We start from the raw sequence: 22,442 nt of genomic DNA on the forward strand, positions 1-22,442 counted from the left end.
ACAGAGTAAGACGAGTCTTATATAGAGTGAAGGGGGGGGGGGGAGAGAGAACGTGAGAGTGGCCCGGGCGGCTAACTGCTCCCACAGCGGTTCGCGAATAGAAGACGCGAAAATGGAGCTGGAGAAAAAGAAACGAGAAAAAGCGGGAGTGTATGGGAAACGCGAAGGAAATAAAAGGAATGGGGAAAGAAAGGTGGTCGCCTCTTCCTCCTCCCACGCTGGCGCTTTTCCCGCCGCGTCTGGGTCCCTATTAGCTCCAATAAATCAGTCGCCCGGATGTACGTAACAGCGCCCCAACGGGCGGCTTGCCTCCCGGCGTGTGCTCGCCAGAGAGCGCGGCGTTCGCCGGCGCGACTAAGCCGACGCGCGAGCGAGCGAGCGGCATTCCAGAGGCGCAGGGAGACGACGAGGGATTTGGGGAGAAAATTGGGGAAAGAAGGAGGAGGAGGCGCAAAACGCAGTGAAGCAACGAGTTGCACGAAAAGGGAAGAAATTGAACCGCGTTAAGCCGCACAGGAAGAAAAAAGAGGTAGAGAGTCATTTAAACAAAAAAAATTCACGAAGAGTAATGAGAGAAAGTTGCGTAAGTCACCTGAAGCTGACAGCGAGCTGCTGAGCGTTTGGACGGATGAGCGGTAATCGTAAGGCGGGAATGACAAATCGCGACGTCTGAAGTGTTCGCGAGGGAGAGCTCGACAGCAAAAAAAAAAAGGAGAAAGAAAAGAATCTGTATTATATTATAACGGAAACGTCACATATATACGGTCGCACTGATCGGCCTCAGCCCAACGTCATTGACGATCGCAACTCCTGAACTTTACAGCGCGAACAACAAACAGCATACCGACCAAGGTTTGGTGTGGGTAAATGAGAGGCCAAATCGAAAACATGTATGTCATCGGAACACCTATAGAGGAGGTCTTACAACCCTCGAAGTGTGTATGAACTTGCTGCAGAGCCCTCAACGGGAGTTTAAATATAGGCGCGAATTCACAAGGAACTAGGGCAAAGCGACGCCCACGCCAACTTTCCGAAAGTCCAGGACACAGTGCAAGCATGCAACGCAGCACGGAGGCAATGACATATAATAAGCGTTGCTTATTATACGGAAGTTTAGAACAACCGCTACTGGAAAGGGAATCTGCGACGACTGTTAGTAATCGCCACGACAAGGGGGAGGCAGCTCAGGAGCCGAAAGGCAGGAGTGTCCCCAATTCCTCACACTGTGCTGCAGAGAAATGGGAATGCTGAGGAATACAGAGCGTAAAGGAACTTAGGGACGAACATTGGGACACAAAGGAAAGCGGGGAGCTAGAACAAATGAGGGCCGTATATATACTATACTATGTCGTGCGCGTCCACCCAGAGAGCTGAGACGACAGAGACGTATACACAGGCGAGAGAAAAAGAGAGTCCGCGTTCGGAATTCTTCGCGCGACAACGTAAATTAAATGCGGGAGAGAAGCGGGAGAATAGGGAGCAAAGAGTGGCACCACGGGAGCGTGAGGAACTCGCTGGCAGTGAGTGAACTGTGTGGGAGAGTACGTAAGCACGAAGAGGCTGTCGGAATGCGTGGGCGAACGGAGGAGCGCGGACAGTAACAGAGTACGAAAAGTTTTTCCGAGCCAACTTGCATACGACTAGCTCTTTAAATCACCAGCTCGCTATATGAAAAGCTTGAGCGCTCGCTCCGGGATTTCGCGATCTCCTGAGCTGGAAAAAAAAACAAATTACGTTCCGAGAAAGTTGCGTGGCATTGTTACAAATGTTGCACCCTGCAGGGCGGCACATCACCAGAGAGCCGCCAACTTTTGGGGAAGCAAAACCGGAGTAAGAAGAAAGCTTCGCGTTGTAATGAAGTTGTGGTGCCAGCGATTGCGAAGCCCGACAAAACTGCCCGTGCGCATTATATATGACGTTTTGGCGTATACTATTATAGGGAGTATTAGGGAGCATGTTGGAATCAGCTAGCGCAAGACAGGGGTAATTGGAGAACGCAGGGAGAGGCCTTCGTCCTGCAGTGGACATAAAAGTAGGCTGATGATAATGATGATGATGATTAGAGAGTCAGATTCTGCGAACGCAAATGGCTTTGGGTACCCAAAGGGATCTGTGCGTACGCAAAGAGCCACGCCGGCCTTGCATTCTTTTCTACTCATTTGGGGTTATTTCGTGACATTCTTCGCGTTATTTTGTAAACCCGACGGTTTGCGTCCACTAAGCTTGTGTACACAAAATCTAAAACTCCTATTAACGTTTTACCGTTGCCATTACAGACAGTATACGTGTCACGTGCTTCCTGCGCTTGAGCGTAGTTGGTATCGCACACACTGCAGGTGGGCTGCGAGGGAGGCAAATGCGACGGAAGTGCGAGCAGACGGTACACTAGAGCCTTTCTCATAACGCAGGAGACGCACAACGTACACGGCCCGGTGTCAGGCATGCCAAGAACAGATTGCGGTTCTGACCATCGTATGGCGTGTTGAAACCTGTGAGAAATGTTACGAAGAGTGCTAGAAACTAGCCGGACGCGATCATTGGTTACGAATATATAGTCCTCCTGTGATGATTTTCCAATACCGTTCATTTGCCAAGACAGCTTCAAAGCTTGACTACGAGTGCAAGCTATAGCTCGTCCAACGACGATATAGTCGGCTTCGTTATCGCCCCTGGAGCCTGCCTGAGCGATCGCAGTAAGTCTTATACTCGCTTACCGCTCAGTCGCTTTCTAACACGACACTCGGAGCGTTCCAGGAGCGCCCTGAAGCAAGCATTCGAATATAACATAAGAATATGCACCAATAATGACTTTTTTTTCGTCAGCCATGAGTACACTTCGCGAGGCGCCTTTCTTGTCTCTGTGTTCATCTCGACCGCTACGGCAGCCCACGTACTTTCGGCGGTTGTCATTCAGCCAACATAATTCTATACACAGCTGCGACTAACCCTCGCTTCTACCCTCAAGATTTCCTCCACCACGGATCCCACACACAGAAGTCTGCCGTCTCCAATCTTCTCCGGCCCACCGCGTCTTCTCCCTCGACGAACGAAAACAAGACAGAGAACGCCTCGCTGAAGCCGAGAGTCAAACACGCGCGCCCTCGTAGAAGGCGCGCTTCCAGAGGCAGAGCCGCGCGCCAACCAAACATCCCGGCCCAACTCCTCATCCCAGCGTGAGACGATATCCAGCCTGACTCTTCAGCCCCCTGAGCGAGGAACGGGGGGTGGCGCGAGGGTGCCGGGAGAACAAATTTAGCCGCGGTCCGGCTTATAGGGACACACGACGGTGCCTCGGAGCCGTCATTGAGGGCTCACGGAAAGCGAAAGCGTTGTGCCGCAAAAGACACAGACAGACGGGACGGAAGGAAAAGGCAATAGGCAAAGTGCCCGGTGCAGACCCTCATCCCGGCCGGCGCGCCAGAAAAAGGCACCGGACGCGACCAACGAACGTTCCGAAAGCCGGGGTTCCAGACCTTCCCCTCCCCGGACCCTCCTCCACTGCCCATAAGAGCCCGAGCCACGTCCTTAGTCACACGCTGAAAGAAGGAGCGCGGCGCCAACAGTCAACGCAGCGGTACGCAGAAGAGAGTTGGTACTGGAGGGTTGACGTGTAGGGGGGGAAGAGACTCCCATACAAGCGGTCCTGGAGCGGAAACAATTTCCTTGTAACGGAACCGGAAAACGAAACAACGAACACGTTCGGCTGACCCCTTGTGTGAACCTTGTACTTGTCTTTGCTCTCCGCTTAGCCTGCTTTCCTCCCACGTAGACCCTAACCCAGAGAGAGAGAGAGAGGCAGATGGGGGAGGGTAACACCCCAATAGGTCCCTGCTGCTTCTCTTCGGGGCTCGCAGAACATACACACGCGAATGCTCGCGCGCGCGCACGCGCGCACAAACACGACACGAGAGATATATCCCGGCGACACGTCCAGAAAATCCCCCAACGCCCCCCAACCTTCCCTTGTATTTCTTCATTTCTTCTTTTGCCTCCCTCGGCATCCGTGGAGCCAGCCGGACCAGCAGGTTGGCCAGGCTAGCAAGCGAACACACAGACACGTATACACGCGTTGCTGAAGTGAGGCCAAGATGAAGAAGAGGAGGACGTTGGGCTCCCCCGCTGGACACGGCTTGTGCAGCAGCACCGGGACACTCTCCCTCTCATCATTGTCTACTTCTTCCAATATCGCCGGCGCCGCGACCGATTCAATATCGGCCAGAGAGCGCGGAGGTCTCGGACCCTATGGACACACTGAGCCGCGGCTGCAGCGAGGCGACGGGTTGTTGGCGAAAGCAAAGGACGGGCCAAGTATATATATATATATATATATATATATATATATATATATATATATATATATATATAGTCTGATCTCGCTTTCTACGGTGCTTCGCTTTTGTGTTCTTTGGTTGTGTTCATCTAGGCTGTGCAAATTATTTCAGTGATCGCAGATAAACACGCTGTGAAGTGTTGCGCGGCGTACACACAGAGTCATCATATAAGTCTTGGCGGCTGTCGAAGGACGAGCAAATGGTGATGTGACGTCGTGAACAAATAGCCACGTGAGGGCGCTGTCAGGGCGTAAGACGAAAATTTAAGCATCCCGTCAAGGGGTACAATTAGCTTAACGAAGTTTCGAATGCGACGTACATATAAGCGAGAACCTCCTATACGCAAGCTAATGGCTCAACGTCGTTCTAATTCTGTCCACGTAGAAGTGAACGGACTGCGTGAGTCGGCAGCTCACCTTTCATTTCGAACAATTTGTTGAAGCAGTTTGTTCATTCATTCACTAACGGACTGAGTTATTTACTTGTTCATGCGTTCATCGACCGGCCAATCAATCGCTTGTGCGTTACACCTCAACGCAACACCTTTTTTACGTGTGGGTCCCGACAAGACGCCGTGCAATTTCCCTCACTAAAGCTTGACCAACTTTCCCTCTCATTTGGCCTGCGTCAGAAATCCGAGAGTGCGACGATGTCGACATATTTCGGCCCCCATCGGATCGGGATTCGAACCCGCGACCTTGAGCTCAGCAGCTGAACGCAACCTGCCGGTGAGCTAGCTAAGCTAGCTAGCTCGGCGTGTCAGCGTGTCGAAATCTTCCGCAGTGTATATCTCACGTGCAAAGGGACGAGTCCTAGCACATGCAACGAACGAAGGACGCGGTCTAAATACGCTCGCCAAGCGCTTCGCGCAAACAAAAAGTCTGGCGCCGCGTCGTATACAACCGAGTTGGCGAGCACAGCAGAAACGACCTGTCAGACACGCGTACGCATACCGATCGGGGCCCCGTTTGGAAGGCCAGCGCAGAAGAGTTACCCACATCGCGCGCATATCTTTGCACGGGGTGCAGGTCTGTCTGAAGGACGCGTACGCGCATCTATACAGGTACGGAGACAGCCGGCATCGGCTGATGAGCGCGGCCTTGGCTTTGTGACAGCTTATGACGGCGTCGCGTCCTGTCACGTCCTTCGACGCAGAAGCAAACAAAACCAACAGCCCACGCTGTTAACTCTGTCTGCCCCCCCCCCCCCCCTCCTTTCTTACTTCTATGCATCGGTATTGCTGGAAGAGCGGCCAATCTGACGTCGAGCGATGAGCTTATCTGAGAACGGTATTGGGGAAAGAAATCAAAATGAAGAAACAGGTTCAACGACAAGCCATGCAAGAGCGCCGCGAAGTCATTGGCGCTTGTCGAAGCTGTCAAAGGAAAGGTTAAATGCGACTTGTCCATCCCATAAAGCAATTTGAGATGCGGGGAGGGGGACACAGACAGACCTTCATCCGAAGACGGCAACATCGTGAATTCGCTGCTATCGCCGTCGATGTCAAGTGGGGAAATGATGGTTGCTTGATCCTGTTTATACGCAGCTGTGCAGGAAAGGAATTGAAAAACAAGTAGGGGTGTTTCTTTTATTCTCTTTCGCTCTCTATCTCTCTCTCTCTCTCTATGTTGGTATGCTGGTAAGATAATTACCATATCATGAGAGCGTGTCACATAGGCCGGCAGGTTCGTGCGATACAAGATTGCGGTGACCCAATTTATTTCTTTTTGGTGGCACACCGAAAGAACAAGCAGGTTTCTGCTCGCATACACGAACAACAATCGTATACTTCGAATAATATGACAATTTGGCTGTGTAACAAAGAACTCCCTTTGCTCGATTCCATTCTATCCTTATCATCCACCGCCGATCCGGGAGCACCGCTTGGACCACTGAAGAAGCGCGAAAACGAATCGAATTGAAATATAAAATCGTCGCATAATCGCGGCCTTCTGACATTATTCATTCGCCCATTGCGCGACCACAGAATGGCATCTGGTATTAGATAAATCTAGAACTATATAGGGGAAGGCAAGCGGCCCAGCGCCTCCAAGGACACTGTCTATGCCGCGCAACCACAACACTCTATACGCAGGCCAAGCTGCCTACGCTAACTTTCAACTCAATTTCAATTCACCGTTTCGATTTCCAGAATACATCCCCGGAGTGGAACGCAATACAAGTCCGCTACTTCCAAAACTCCCTTTATATTCGGGTTCCTATTATATGCGGTATTTCACGGTATAGTTCCTTTCCCTTCCGACATGCAAGTGGAAACGCTTCCGCGAGGCGGTCGTTTACATCTGCGCAATAGAGACGAGATCGTTCCTGGAATCGTGAATGTTACGTCCTCTATTCAATCCCCGCCGAGAGGAAATCCACCACGCTATACCGACGTCGTTGTTGAGGGGGCTGCTTCCAAACTGACTCTCGCAGAGAACCGCAGCACCGTACAAGGGAAGCGGGAGAGGAGAAGTGAAAAAAAAAGGGGGGGGAGAGGAGAGGAGATGGGATAGAAGGGAGAACATCCCGACGGCTCTGCCCGTCGCAGTATGGCACCACCGCTAGCTCGGATCGAATCGTCGCCTCGATGTGAACGGTATATAGCGAAGAACAGTAAAGGATATGAATCCTTCCACTAGACTGAATTGAATAGTCTGTCGGGTTGTAGCTGTGTACAGATATTAAGACCGTCGCGGAAGACAAAAATGGGACGATTACGCGTACGTTTGTATAGTCGTGCCAAACAACAATATCCAATAAAGTTTCAAACAAGTTACAACAGTGGTAGCATGCAGTCATATACGATCGTACCAACAACCGCATCCAACGATTCTCTATAACAGGCTACAGGTGCAACGATATGGCGGCTCTAGCTGTCGGTATATAACCCGTTGGAATGTTGTTGGATTTCGTTGCTATATAACGACTTGTATGACTTCCCCGACTGTTTGCACCTCTTGAAAGCTCACGGGATGTGGCTTTTGGCATGACTAGCATGATTCCCGACCTGCTCCAATAGACAGCTCCGAGTGTTTGCATAATCTGTTGGGAGTTCATAGGATACGTTCGTGGGGCACAACGTGTTGGCCACTGGTAAGACTGCCCCGATTGTTGGTAACCAGTTGTGAGCTTATGGGTGGCGGTTTTCTGAAGCGTAATGTAACTGATACTGACTAACGTTTTTCTTTAGTGTACATTGTGGGACACCCCTAAATAAAGCTGTTGGAAAGAAGAAGACCACGCATGGCAGAAGACCCCGAGCGCGGTTTGTACGCATTGAAAAAAAAAAAAAAAAGGCGAACTGTTGCGGCACGACCATGATAACTTCATCAAGTGGTGGAATCAGTTGTAAGCTTCTGGGGTGCGGTTGCGCGAGTGCTCCGATTCTTGGTAGCTTGTGTAGTGAACTCATTCAGTGCGTTTTTTTTTTGTTTTGTTTTTTTTGCACAACCAGGTTGATTTCGCCCGTTGGAATGTGTTAGAAGCTCACAGGATGCGGTTGCTGGAGTGGCTATAGTATGAGTGCACCGACTGTTGGCAACATGTCTTTACTGGGTGCGAGTGGAATCTGTTGCGTGTCGTTGAACGATAATCGTTGATCCATAATTCCTACTTTCGCGATCTATGCGACATTAGAAATGCTAAGGTACTAAAAAGGGTTTTCTCTCATTTTTTTTTTTCCGCCGAGATGTTACGCGGTTCCTGGTCCAGCTGCATCACTACATTCGCGTGCATGGTGAACTAGAACAAGTGCCTCGTTAGTTAACGTAACCAACAACTCGCGGGGTTCTCCTAACACAGCTGGTCACGCTGTAGACTGCAAGGCTGCGGCAAACCATGTGTCTTGGTTTGCCTCCAGGGCGCTGCGAAGCGCTCCAATCGCGGCCTCCAGAATGTTTCCATAGCTTGTACACACACCATTGCGCTTGATCGCAAGTCTGTCTCCCGCACGAGCCGGCGATATCGAATCGCCCCACGCGGACATCTCTCTTAGGGGAAAAGAACTCAACCGAGAGTTATCTGAACGCGAACTACAAAACAAAGAAAAATAAATAAAAAATAAGACAGCGGGGAAGCGCATGGTAGCATGGAGAGTTCAAGAGACGGTGCAAAAAAAAAAAAGTGTAGTACAGAAAAAACGCTCGACCTTTTCTCTCTTCTTCAGAAGTGCGCCCTTCTGGGAACGGGATAAGCGGAGAAACACGATTCCGACGTCCTTCGTATAAGAAAAACAGACACGCTTACGAAAGAACGAAACACGAAGCACTCAACGCAAGCAGTATATGCGCAGATTCTATATTACGCACTGCCATCCCCGCTACATCGCGAGGGTATCCAGGCTCTAAAGAGAAAGAAAGAAAGAAAGAAAGAAAGAAAGAAAGAAAGAAAGAAAGAAAGAAAGAAAGAAAGAAAGAAAGAAAGAAGTGGCACGGACCCTCTGAAGAGAGAAACACGGCATAAAGACGGTCATGACGAAAGCGATTTACCATCAATGCGTGCGGTGCGCCGGCGGAGGAGAGCAGGCGGTCGGGAAATTCGCCGACAAACAAAAACAACCACAGCGGTAACAAACAAACAACAAGCAAACAAACAAACAACAACCGCAGGCTTGAAGCTTTATGGACGCACTTGCAAGCTCGCGAGATTGTATTAAAACGGCGCCTCGGAGCCCGCGACACGCGGGCATCGATTTTCAATGGCGCAGTGGCTTGGCTCGGCACGGCTAGGCGCCGCGATATGTACTCCGGCGCCCAACCCACGTGCCCTCTCACCCCCTTCGGCCCTCTCCCTTTCACTCTCGCCTCTCGCCGACGATACGATGCCACTCTCTCGAATATGTTTGGTTTGGCAGCATATAGACCACTTCTTTTTTTTTTTTTTTTTTTCGTCGTTGTTTTATCTGTTCTTGCCTTTTCTTTTTTTTTTTTTTTTTCGTGCTGATCGCGTTTGGTACATAATATGCACTCCGAGTTAAGAGATGCAGAATGCGCATGGTGCCGAAATGCTGTTTTCTTTATATTGTGCAACGATATCGGTGCAGGCGGCCCGATCCTCCCTGTAGGAGCAAGCGGTGCGCGATTTCTCTGCGTGGTCCACGCCGCTTTTCAAATGGAAAAGTGCCTGCCTCTCCTCGGATATGCGGAAGAAATTCAGCCGGCCGCGCAGTAAGGACAGATATTTATAGCTGTCTTTGGCGTGAGTTCATCCTGATATGAAGCTCTGTTTTCGTTTAAGCGTTATATGTGCAAGGTAGGGTGGAAATACTACGCATATATATATATATATATATATATATATATATATATATATATATATGTCTCCGTTAGGAACAAAACCAGGAACGAAGTTTGAGCTCATGATGCCGAAACGGTATTAAACACTTCAAAAAATGTTTATTTGTGGGCACATAAACCAAATTTAATTCCACTTATTTATGGCATGTCAATATACAGCTTCTAGACAATGAATATATAGTTCATAGAGACAGACTCTTTGTGGTTGGCAGGAGTAAATGACTACCATGACCACTTAATGTTTCATTCCATTTCGTACCTCATTTCTATTATCACAGCTTTCACTATCATCAGCCTATTTTTATGTCCAATGCAGCACAAATGCGATTCTGCAAATTTCCCTAATTTCATCACATCAGCTAATTCTCTGCTGCCCTCGAGAGCGCTTAACTTTCCTTGCCACCCGTTCTGTTACTCTGATAAGTAATCGCTTATCTACCTGCCTTATGCATCACGTGACCTAACCACTACCATTTGTGCCTCTTACTGTCAACTAGAATATCGGCTACATCCTTTTCTCTTGAATTAACACCACTGCCTTCCTCTCTCCTAAAGGTATAACGCTTATCATCTTTCGTTTCCATTGCCCTGTCCTTTGCATCTTCTCAAGCTACTTTGTTAAGCTCCAAGTTTCTGGTGCCCCCATATGCAAGTACCGGTAGAGCACATTGTAGTAGCATACAACTTTTTTTAAAAAGCAGCAGTTGGCAACAAAGGCACACGGACCGCGCGGGGTTGTGTTACTCCGCCAGCCAATCGCAGAAGCAAACAAAGTCGTCTTAATGCGACCTTTTCAAAATGGCGTCGTACTTGATACGACTGCACTTGTCGTACTTGTACGTTCCACTATAATAGACGAGTGAAAACGTATAAAATTACGCGCTTATAATTTTATTTTTGTGGTTAGCGCCTTATCTGGGTAACAGGTGAAAGTTTGGAGTACGAACTATTTGCAGCCTCGCGGAGGAACAGTGGCTGGTGGTTATGAGGGCGTGGGCGGGGCTTCACTGCAGACTTAAGTTGGATCCGACTATAGACAGTTTTAGATGAGGGGGCGCAAACAGCTTGCGTACACAAGAAGTAGAGGCGTCACCGTACTGCGCATGCGCAGACATCTACGTAGGTGTCTGCGCGTGCGCAATACCGTGGCCCCTATAGTTCTTGTGTGCGCAAGCCGCTTGCGTCCCCTCATCTAAAGCTCTCTAATGATTGTACACTTTTCTTTCAAGTAATAGCGGTAACCTGCAGGTCATGACTTGGTAATGCCTGTCCTACGCACACCAGCCCATTTTTATATTGAGCTAGAGCGCATACGGCTGAGTACTTAAATTTAGGCGTACGTTAAACAATCCCAGGTGTGTGTGTGAGAGTGAGAGAGTGTGTGGAGATCACCGAGAGGAAGAGGTCGTATTTTCATAATTTATTCCGGATCAAGTGGTCCAGTATACGGAGCATTCACTGTACAGTTTTGAGAGGCTAAGTGAATTCCAAACGATTTTCGAAAAGAAATTGCAGTTGCTTGTTTAATTTCTGGCTCTGTTGTCCAGCATGTATGCCGTTTGCATACTGTTTAATGCTGTTTCTACGTTGCAATTGCATTGCTTAACTTGCTTATTGCTCGCTATTAGTTCCATACACCATACGTTATTTGTATATGCAGCATATATGCCGCGTGCTGTTTGTACGCTACATATCTGTATTCTGTTCCGAAACGATTTTTTTTTTGTACCATTTGATATTTTGTGTGATTGCTTATTTTCGTTTCCTTCTACTAACGAAGACGCTCACCACCCTGTAAACAGTCCCGGAAAGGCTCACAGTATTGGAAATAAATGAACCACAACGTTTTGTATATCGCTATACATCGCATCAGACGGTCGTGAACCAGAACCACGAATCGCTCGGGCGGGCACGCGAGGAAGATGGCCGCCGAATTCAACGCAGCAGCGCCCGCGCTTTTTCTATGCGAGCGAGTTGTGAGAGAGAGAGAGAGACGGCCCTCTCCCCTCTCCTCAAGGTTTCAGCCCCCGGCGCTGTCGCGAGGCGAGCGCGCCGCGAGCCCAGGGCCTCTAGAGAGGGGCCGGGCACGAGCTTGCGCCGGCGGTGGCGCCTGCGAATATCGATTTTGCGGCCGCACTAAATTTTTTTTTTATTTGTTCTCTCACACGACACGCGAATAGTGCGCCCCAACAATCGGCAGAAAGCGTAGAGCTTTCTATAACATTTCCATAGAGCTTTCATATAAATTTTTATATAAAGGTAGTGTGTCTACGGAAGCTGCAAGTATACATGACGATTCAGCCAACATGGGAACGATGATAAGTACATGGATTTGCCTAGATTTCTGGCTCCTGGCTTCAAACGGCTTTGCGCGCCTTTGCAAATGATGCGTTTCCGACAAGATCTTGCGTTGTAAACGCAACGATTAGCAGTGATTACGCGTGTGTACACGCACAGGCTAATTGCCTTGCAGTGGTTACGAAACCGTGACTGCTTGGAAATTTTAGAAATGTTAAAGCGTAAATATTGGCGCTACAAGAACGTTCGAAACCACAAGCACGAAGATGAGGCAAATCATGTACTACGCCACATCTTTGCCATGGCAACTGAACGTTCGCAGCGCCACAGTTCAACGTAGCGATATTTCTAGGGAACTATAGAAAGGACGTCGTCCATCTGTTAAGCTCCATTTTCACACTACCATTTCTTTCTCTTTGCTTTTTCTCCGTGCACACATGCTGTACACCACCGCGCAAAGATAACGGCACGGTGTTAGGCATGTCGTGTTTAGGAACGACGGCGACGGTCTGGATTGCTAAAGCGTTTTAATTAACAGCTCTGCCAAATTAGTGGGGCTCGCGAGTCCCACCTCTGACACAACCACAACGGGCATTCACTTCAGCCTGAGCTGCTCTACCGCAAACGCGCCCCTTTTCCCCAGAACCTATGTTTATTTATAGTGAAGAAACAAACAGCAAAGGATACATGTATTTATTTATAATGTCTTACGTCGATTTCAGTTGGTGGATTCAGCAAAGAATACTTTCCCAATCGTAGAACATTCACGCTGTAGAGCCATGTTTCTCATTGAGGCTGAACGAACACAATGCCGAATTACTCTCCAGTAACTTTACTATGTAAATCTGTGTAATCTACACGGTGGACACGCATGGTTGAGAAATCGCTTGCGTATAACGGCCCAAAGTGCCGGCAGCCGCGAACCGAAGGTAAAATCGTCTATAAGACGTATAATTGTATAAGACTCTTAGAAGACGATGTAAATATCTACGAGACGTTTCTCTGTATAGATCGTGCTACTTCGCAGCGCACCTTGTATTACGTCAGAGGCATTCTTTGCGAAAGAAACCATTAGTTCAGTCAATCGATTCGTCTATTATCACTTGAACGACGTATACGAAGCAACAACAATCCAATCTTGTTGCGAAAAAAATCTGGCCAATAACAAAGCACCGGTAATAAACCTCTTTTACAGCGAAGCTTCTTTTAGCTCTTTCCCCGACTTTGCGCGCTGGCTATCGTAAACAAAGATGGGCCGACACTAAAGAGATTATAATCGAAAAGCGAAAAATGGGCGAGTTGGTATGGAAGCATGGCTAATTCGGAGCGCGAACTACTGGGACAATAACAAAGACACGAGAAGAGACAAGACATACTGAAATAGCCACGCTTATAATCAAAGTTGTGTGACGTGCGCTGATTCTGATACCAGTTCGAGATAACCTTCATCGTAACGGTTCTAACCCAATTTGTAACGCGGCCCAATCCTGCCCGCAGAGCTACGTCAGAGCACCCCCACGCCGCATAGCATTATAACCCCAATACAGCTAACCAATAAGAATAAGTGTCCCCAGCAACACATCTCAGCTGGTCTATACCTAGAAGTTATCGCTTGACTTCGACGATCATCCCCCGACGTATTCTGCTCCATTCCTCTAGAGTCATTACAATCAAATCACCGTACACGTACGCTGCCTGTATACATATAACGCATCCAGGCGGAGCTACGTGAAGCCAACGCCCACCGAACGACAGAAAACCACTCCCCAGATTATGACAGGCACGCGCGCCGCTCAGAAAAAGCCAACTGCCTCGACAACTCCCATCATGCAGACCGCGTAATCCCCCCTCTACCCCCCTTCTTCGATGCCCCCCCCCCCCCCCCTCGAGCACCTTCTCTCCTGACCCTGCCGGCGTTCTTGCGTCAACCGCGCCGCCGCATTATCAGTAAGCACGTCGGCGAAGTTGCGAAAAGAGGAAAGATTATCCCCGTACACCTCTGGGCTAAAGATTACTGGAAACAAGCTCCCCAGGCGAGACACGGCGCTCGACCGCATCGTCTTGCCGCACACGTTGTACGTGTAGAGTGTATACGGGCCCGGCCGGTCGTTGCGAGCGCGAGGCGTCAGAGTCCGTTGCGGTGCGACACCTTTCTATCGCTTGCTGGACGCGACGTGTGTACGTGGTAAGGGGAAGGGGGCGTGGGGGAGGGGCAGGGGCAGGGGTACACGACTGCACGTGACGTGGGTACCGTTCCTGATAATACCCTGCGGAGTATGCAGGGGCGTAGCGGGGAATGTGTACGAGTAGTTAGTGGAACGCCTTCCGACAATTAAACACACACACACACACGCACGCACGCACTCACACCCCATTATACCAAGCGTAAGAAGCCGTTATGATAGAAAAACCAAAAAAGGTCGCGATAAATGTGCTCTAAATAAGCACCGAATACGGCAGGACAGGACGAAAGATAACATGCAACAAGGCTAAGACTGCCCCGACAACCCTTGAAAACGCAAAGTCTGCGAGAGACCACAGAGACAAGTAGGGTGTCGCGTTCATTGGTTAGGTTGTCCATTTAGTGATTGACCACTTCGCAGAATCATTGATCGATTACTAATTGATCGATCGTAACGTGCCGAAGGGATACCACGCTCGTAAAGGACTTCGTAGCGGAGAACTCCCAGATTAGTTCCGGCCATCTGCGGTTTCTAAACCACTGTACAATTTAGCTTATAGACAGACTTTTACGGGAGCATTGGAGGGCGCAATATTGGGATGTTATCGCCGGCGTTTAGTAAATCAAACAACCAGCGTACGGGTTTTATATGGGCTATTCTTACAGAAAAGTATGGGCCTGCAGATGCATTCTGCGTCTCACGACCATGTACAACTTGTCCACTGAGCACGAAATTGAGAACGCGTTTGTGTAACAGTCGAAGATGGTGGCGCCCATAAATTGAAAATAAAACCAGTGTATAAGCGTTTGCAGGCTGTCTGTTGATCAATTTCAGTTTTTACCAACTCTTCACTGTGTATCCTGTTTGTTTTATCTGCAAGCACAAATCATTAGTAAATCCTTCGGCATACTCTGGAGTGTTGTCTTCATAACGCAAATAACGCTGTAAGAAACCGGAGTCTGCTTCTGTCAACGAATCCATGCCGAATCACAGACAAATGCATGCACAGCTCATGATTCCTATTGGGTGAAGAAACTGCAGCGCATCTATAACAACTCTTTATTATGAAACCCTAATCACCCTACACGGCGGGGCACTCATGGTTAGAAACTGTTTGAATATAGTGGCCGAAGATAGCGCCACCCATGAACGGAAGATAAGATCATCTATAGGAAGGTATACTTAATATTTTAAGATCTTCACAAGACGATTTAAGACGTCGACTAGACGATCATGTTTCACTCAGCGGGCATTGACCTTCCAAGTCACTTTTTCTTCATCGTGTTAGGCCAAAGATTGCCAGGAATTTTCTGATCGACTGTTGAATGTGGTTGGATACATTCAAAATACACCTTTACTTAAACTTATTTCGTAGGATACTCTGACCTGTATTATGCGACTGCAACGTGCGCTTGGGTCCACGGTCGCTCCTGAATTCTGAGAGTCAAGTTAGGACTTTGAAAAATTGTTGAAGCGTACTCCCCTATCTACACAGACGGTGAAGGAGAGTCTGCTTGCGCTAAACATATCCTTTCGAAACATTTTTAGTCTGCATTATTTCAAAGTTAACGGATCGTACACTTATTCAGTCTCCCGAACACTCCTTGTCAATGCAAAAATAAAAATACAGCAATAAAGGCAGTCGTTTGCAGATGCACCGTTTATTTAGCTTGCAGGCAAGAAGTTATTTTTTAAAAAAGAACATACTGTATTGATCTGCTATATCGCATAGCCATCCCATCGCCAATTGGGCGAAACACGATAGAAACAAAATACAAGCGAAAAAAATAAATAAGCCATACATGCAATCATCGTTCAAAAGACCCACGCGCACGCATCGTATACTCAGGCGCATACACTCGCGTGTACATATAACGCCTGAAGACGCGTTCACAGCTGAGCTAACAAAACAGGAGATAAATAAAGGCGACGAGGCAGGCAGAGAAGTGCCCTCTTCCCCCTCCCCCCCCCCCTTCCCCAAATAATAAAAAAGCTGCAACGTAAACCGATCTGCACCCCACACAACTACATATACTATATAGCGGAAGCACGCCCGCCCTCATTGGCCCGGAATAATCTGAAACGCACACTTCTGCCACGAAGCAACTCGCCTATCTATCCCGACCCACGCCAACGCACCATGGGCCAGATGCAACCCTATATATACCGGAGCTCTCTCTCGCTCCGTGGCAAGCAACGAGGGCTCGAACCCCTAGTGAAGTGTTCGGAGCCGCCGCCGCCCTGGCATCGACGGTAGGACGACTCACAAGAGAGACGAAAAAAAAATGATAATAATAATCGTCAAACAAAGAAAGACTACGTGTACGAAGGGAAATCGATGGAGCGGGTGAGTCGAGGGACGCTAAAGCCGACAGTTCGCGTCGAGCCGAAAGTTTGCGCTTTTCGGCGTGAAAGTCACCGCCTGAGTCAACCGCGAGCACGCAAAAACCGGTATGCGTGGCACGCTAACTTTGTGGGTGTATATGTGTATTATGTGTGTGTGTTTGTGTCACCGCGAGCGAGCCATATAGACGAGTGCGCCCAGGGCGCTAGCCCACCCCAAGATTTTGGGCCCACAGCGCACGCATCGTGGATTTGGGATTGAAAGGTACACACACTCGCGCGTGTGTGGTGACTCGTGCAGGTGCTGCCGGATATACGTGGCCCGTGGCGTGGAGTATAAGGGAAAAGCGGTTGGGTCGACCGTTTATATAAGGGAGCGTCAGCGAAACACAAACAAAGAGTCGAGCGCCTGTGGCATGAGCGTTTGTGTGGGAGGAAAATAGCGCTGGTGGTTGCTTCTATATATATTTAATTTTATAACATTGTATAGTACTGTCACTGACCTTCACTCTCGAAAAAGAAAAAGACGTTGGTGTCCTTACTAACCAGTAATTACACTGTTTACTACCTTGGTATAAATTCATTTGGTAACGGTACATAGTTAAGTAAAATTTCTGACTGAACAAGCCAGTAGCTGTTACTAAGTTTCAGCTACCAATTACAAATGCATTTAACACCGCCGCGTACAAAGTTTCTATACTGTAACACACCGTATTGGACCCGCTCTGGAATACGCCAGAGATGTTCCGATATACGCGGTATAGGCTATAGAAACTCTGTATCCGGTAATACTAGCTAACTGCGTTTGGAATCGGTAGCTGAAACTCATTAGAAAAAAGCGAGCACCTTGCTTAGTCAGTAATAGTTAACAGTCAGTAGTAGGTAGTAAATAGCGTAAAATAACTGGGTACAGTAAGTACATTTTATTTAACCCTTTTAGAGTCACTGACGTACCGGTACGTTCTGGCGTCTTTTGTCCCGCCGTGTTCCTCTTGACATTACTTTTGTCACATAGGAAAGTGGGGATGACAGCAAGAGAGCATTTGTCATTATCCCGTATCATTTCCTCTTTTTTTTCACTTCTGTACAACCAAAAATAAAACGTTGCGTTCGATTTATGCTATCCGAGGAAATAGATAGCACGAGGCCGGGGGTGTTTCATATCCGAAAAAAAAAAAACACCTGAGACTTCAATGGTTAAGAGTGTTCGTTGATACAATGCCAACGCAAAACAACCAGCCCACAGTGCGAGAATGCCCGCAGCCCGAGAGGCGAGGCCGGTGCACAGTTTGAGGAATACAGTGCGTGTATGCAGCATGCAGTGGGAAGCAAGCAAGCATACGATTGGTCGCACGAGTCTTACCGTGAGGTGTTGGAAGAGCCAGGCTCGCATAATGTTGGTGGCCACCTTGGGGAAGATGCCGCGCTTCTTCTGGCGCTTCTTGCCTCTGTCCTCGTCTTCGTCCTCGCCCGTGCCGTCACCCGAGCCCACACTGGCGTCGCCTGCGAGAAATCAAAGGCACGGGTTGGAGCACCGAGACACAAAGTAGCACGTGACACGCATAGTTTCGACTTGTACTGATTACAGGTCGACGGGACTAGCCGACATGTCGAATACAGAATTCTGTTTGAAGAATGCGGTCGCCTTCTGCATGCCAGTGTCAAAACGTTCGCGCTTTCGATCGATCAGTTGAACGGATGATTGGGCAATCGATTGATTGACGCTCGGTAACTGCATACCGTATGTTGATTCACTGATTTATTGACTGATGTGTTTATTAATTGATTGGGGTTCGGTATAACATAGGTTACATCGATTGATTGAATGAATGATTGATTAATTGGTTAATTTAATAACTCATGTTCGGTAACCCATCTTTTATGATGATTCATTCACTGGCTGACACTCTCTTGCCAACTACAACATACCCCTTCTAGAATGCACCCATCAGCTGCGGCAGGCGTCAGAAGCGTTGTGATTTACATTAATCGATTGGGCTGAATCTATTCATAATCGACCGACCGACCGACAGACTGGTTGATTTGCCGTGTACTCAAGCACACTTCAAAACTGCAGTTGTCTGCGGCGGTTACAGCGCGTAAACGTTTTGTGTTAACCGTATAGCTGCAGCAGGCGTGAATAGGTCTTTCGCATTGCAGTCGTTGCCGACACTATCTCTAACCATACCTGTTTATAGAAATTATATAGTAAAACATGCATAGAATATAACCTCAACGTGACTCTGAAACATCTTCCAGCCACATGTGTTGGGAAATCAAAAATACTTAGCGTGACACACTTCAGGTTGAACCCAAATCGAAGCGTTGGGAATCTCTCACAGTCGGTAGCACACAGGGTACCCAACCATCATCAGCGACCAACACTTCATTTTTGCATCTTTTTTTATCGAAGAAAGCGAAAGAAAAGCAAGAAAAAAGAAAGGCCGCGCGATACTGCTCACGGAAGGTCTCAGTCCCCAAGTTGATCCACATGTGCACAGCTCCTAACGGGACCCGAGACAGGTAAGTTTAGCCTTACAAACGTGAACTATACTTGGACGCATTATTTTTATTATTTTTTTTTTTTTTTAGCCTGGCCGTACACAGCAAAGCGAGCAGCAAGCCGCGTTATCTGCGACGCCATAAAGCTTGACAAACGGCGAACATGTCAAACAGATTATATCGAAGACCCAGTCGAGAAGTTTAACTATCCCAGTATAAACCATACCAAACGCATCCCTCAGCCTGTCCCTTTCCCCATCTATATTTGTCCAACTATCTTTTTTTAAGCTCCAATGAAGGCGTCGTACACTCCGAACGTATACTTGAAATAACAAGATCAGCTGAATCAGGTTAGATTTATAACCGGCGGCGTTAAGCCGAGCTGAGCAAACGACCTATGGAAGTGGGGTATGTAGCGCCCCCTGGGACAGCGGGGATTATCTATATATACTGCTCAAAGGCCAAGGCTAGCACGTCAGCGTGGAACAGAAGGTGACGCCGAAGATATCGCGAAGAAGTTGTTAAACCTGCATTCTTGGAGCTCTCAACTTCTAGAATAGCGCGTACGTTGAAAAGTTAACAGACAAGTGAGAAAGAAAAACACAAACGGCAAAAGAAAAAGAAAAACAGAAGGATATGACCGTCGCTGCAAGGATCGGCGCTATCTTCATTGCCCGTGCGTTACACGACCAGACGATAAACAGACGACGCAGGAACGCGCCCAGCGAAACGACTTCGCGATGGGCGGACGACTTCGTGTACGCCGTGTAAAAGATAACCTCCGCTGATAAGCGGCGACCGGCCGAACCGTAACAGCCACAATAATGATTAAAGAAAAGAACAAACCGCGAAAACGAAGCCACCAGACGAATAAACCTTCCGTGAAAATCCGCGCTCCTCCTCCGCGACTGCATACAGCTTCTTCGACTCACGAAGTCTTTACGGACGCCTCGCGGCTACTCTTTTTCGGGAGTGTTGTATGTGTGTGTATAGAGAGAACCGAACAAAGTCAAGGGCGCAAGAGCGCCTTGTTGTACGCATGCAGTATACGCGAAAGTATACGGCCAGAAGAAAATATAAAGGGCCACGAACGGTCGCCGCGAACGGTCGCTATCTCGAGCGAGACCGTTTTTATGGCGGTCCCAATCAGGATAATCTCGAAAACTTCAAGATGCCGAGCCCGGCCCATTGCGGCTTGATCCTTCTCTTCCTGTTTTCTATGGGTACATCTTCTCGACCGTGTGTAAAAAGATCGCGTAGGGAACGACGCAGATGCGGAGAGGGAGGTGGGGTCTGAGGAGTTTAAACGACGACCTATCTGCGGTTAACACGAAATCCGCCGACTAAAATAACACTAACGGAAAACCCACCACTTCCTTCATTCGACCATCATTCGTGAGTTTTAGCTTGTCTGCGCAAGTATGAGCGATCATTCACGCAGTAAAAAGAAAGCGCAAGAAAGGAGGACCTAAACAACGGATTGCCTGCGGTTTACACGCCGAAAGAGATAGAGTTTAATGGTATCTGGCCAGGATCAACACAAAGTCCCCACACTATACCAAGGCGAACGAAATGCCTATTTGTTACGTTCAATCATCGTTAAGATGTAGAATGCTTTAGGTTCCGACGTGACAAACAACGGACAATTCGGGTCCAGCAAAGCACCTATACAGATGTCACATCAGCATCGCTTGATCGGCGAGATCAATCAGATAGTCTGCATTGTTTTGTTAGTTACGATCATACGCGAAAACAGACAATGAAACCATTGCATGTATAAGTGTTCTAGCTTCAAACTTCATCCGGTAATTGCACGCGCTTCACCCGGCTGTCAACATTCTCGACTAACCCTTTTTCGCATTTGATAGTAAAGGTCGTGTCTGAACTTGGTCACGTATCTATTCAACACATAGGCCTAAGACTACTTTCCGTTACTAGCTCGTTTTCCGATTTCCAGATACACACAGGAAAAAAAAGAAAACTGGTCCTCGGAAAGCCCAGGCGACGTACTGGCTCCGTTTGTTCTCCGACGCCATCCGCTCACTGTTTGCGCCCCAGATACGAACACCGCCTGATGCCACATACCCGCCCAAACTCCCTCCCGCTACCTCCACCACCCTGTCCCTCTATCCTGCGTTCTCAAACCCGTTCTCCAAAGCCCGCCGCCACTTGAACGGCGACAAGTTTTATGGCAAGCCGGGGTCGGCGGGGCTTCGGAAGGCGGCCGAAAGTAAACACACACGCACGAACACACAGTCGCGCACACAAAAGACACACTACGCACATACATGTACACATGCACACGGACACTCGAAGGCGACACTTGCGCTCGTTTCAACAGCGGGCACCCTATCAGTGGCGCTGTCGTTCGACTACTCAAGCTCCGTTTTGTCACGTGACCGGCGCGAGATGAGAGAAATGGCGGCACCAACGCCGAGGCGACGGAGAGAAAAGGAGGGAGGCGTTCTCAGAGGAGGCAACGTGCGGTTAGCGCAAACGTGGCACGGGCACCGAGACAACGGCAGGCAAGCGGAGTGATATATGGCCCCGAAGACAAATCCCCCCACAATCTTCCAGCGGGAAAAGGCGGAAAAGAGGCGCGCGCACTCCGTTATTGCCGCTTCCGTTCCTAGGTGTCGCTCCCGGTCGAACGCGCCTCGCTCGGCCTAAATGCAGTGGACGAGCGAACGCGAGGCACGCCCACCACGTATATATACGTATAGTTGCGGGGAAAGGTTGTAGTCGAGATGCCAAACAACCGTGTAACACGCGTGACGTTTTGACGTTGAGTGCGCCGCGAGTTAAGCGAGGGGGGTACCCGCTTCGTTTTTGTGAACTCCTGTAAGAAAGCCTTCATGTGCACTGTGAAATATTTTCGGATGTGTCTCTTGTATGTATGTATGTATGTATGTATGTATGTATGTATGTATGTATGTATGTATGTATGTATGTATGTATGTATGTATGTATGTATGTATGTATGTATGTATGTATGTATGTATGTATGTATGTATGTATGTATGTATGTATGTATGTACGTATGTACGTACGTACGTACGTACGTATGTATGTATGTGCGTGAATGTTATAGATAGATAGATAGATAGATAGATAGATAGATAGATAGATAGATAGATAGATAGATAGATAGATAGATAGATAGATAGATAGATAGATAGACCGTTTCTCATAGCTGGTATTAAAATAGGCGTACAGCCAGACTACAGCCGCTTCGGTTCCATCATTAAAGCTTGTGTGAGACAACTTTAATAAATATCCTTCAAATTGATGGCCTCGGTCTAGGCCGCGCCGGGGGCAGCAGAGAGACCCTGTCTCTCGGTAGCTTACCGGGCTTCATTAAAGCTTCTAAGTTTGTTGAATTTGTTTGCTGATGATGTTGCTCCGATAAGCAGCAAAGCTGTTCAAAACACTTGCTCGATCTTTCACAACACCGAGTTAAAGACAAAGGAAAGCAAACCACTTACGTT

General features: G+C 48.4%; 1 protein-coding gene across 3 annotated transcripts in view; it reads right to left on the minus strand.

Annotated features, from left to right (window-relative positions):
- The window catches only part of LOC119457830 (homeobox protein Meis1), a 343,572-nt gene that overhangs the window by 72,926 nt on the left and 248,204 nt on the right, over positions 1–22,442 (minus strand). For all 3 annotated transcript variants that reach the window (XM_037719582.2, XM_037719581.2, XM_037719584.2), the window contains one exon: positions 17,816–17,955. In XM_037719582.2, coding sequence (XP_037575510.1) covers positions 17,816–17,955 — 140 coding nt within the window. The remainder of the gene's footprint in view (positions 1–17,815; positions 17,956–22,442) is intronic.

This window comes from Dermacentor silvarum, chromosome 7 (genome assembly GCF_013339745.2).
Source record: "Dermacentor silvarum isolate Dsil-2018 chromosome 7, BIME_Dsil_1.4, whole genome shotgun sequence".
Taxonomy (NCBI): domain Eukaryota; kingdom Metazoa; phylum Arthropoda; class Arachnida; order Ixodida; family Ixodidae; genus Dermacentor; species Dermacentor silvarum.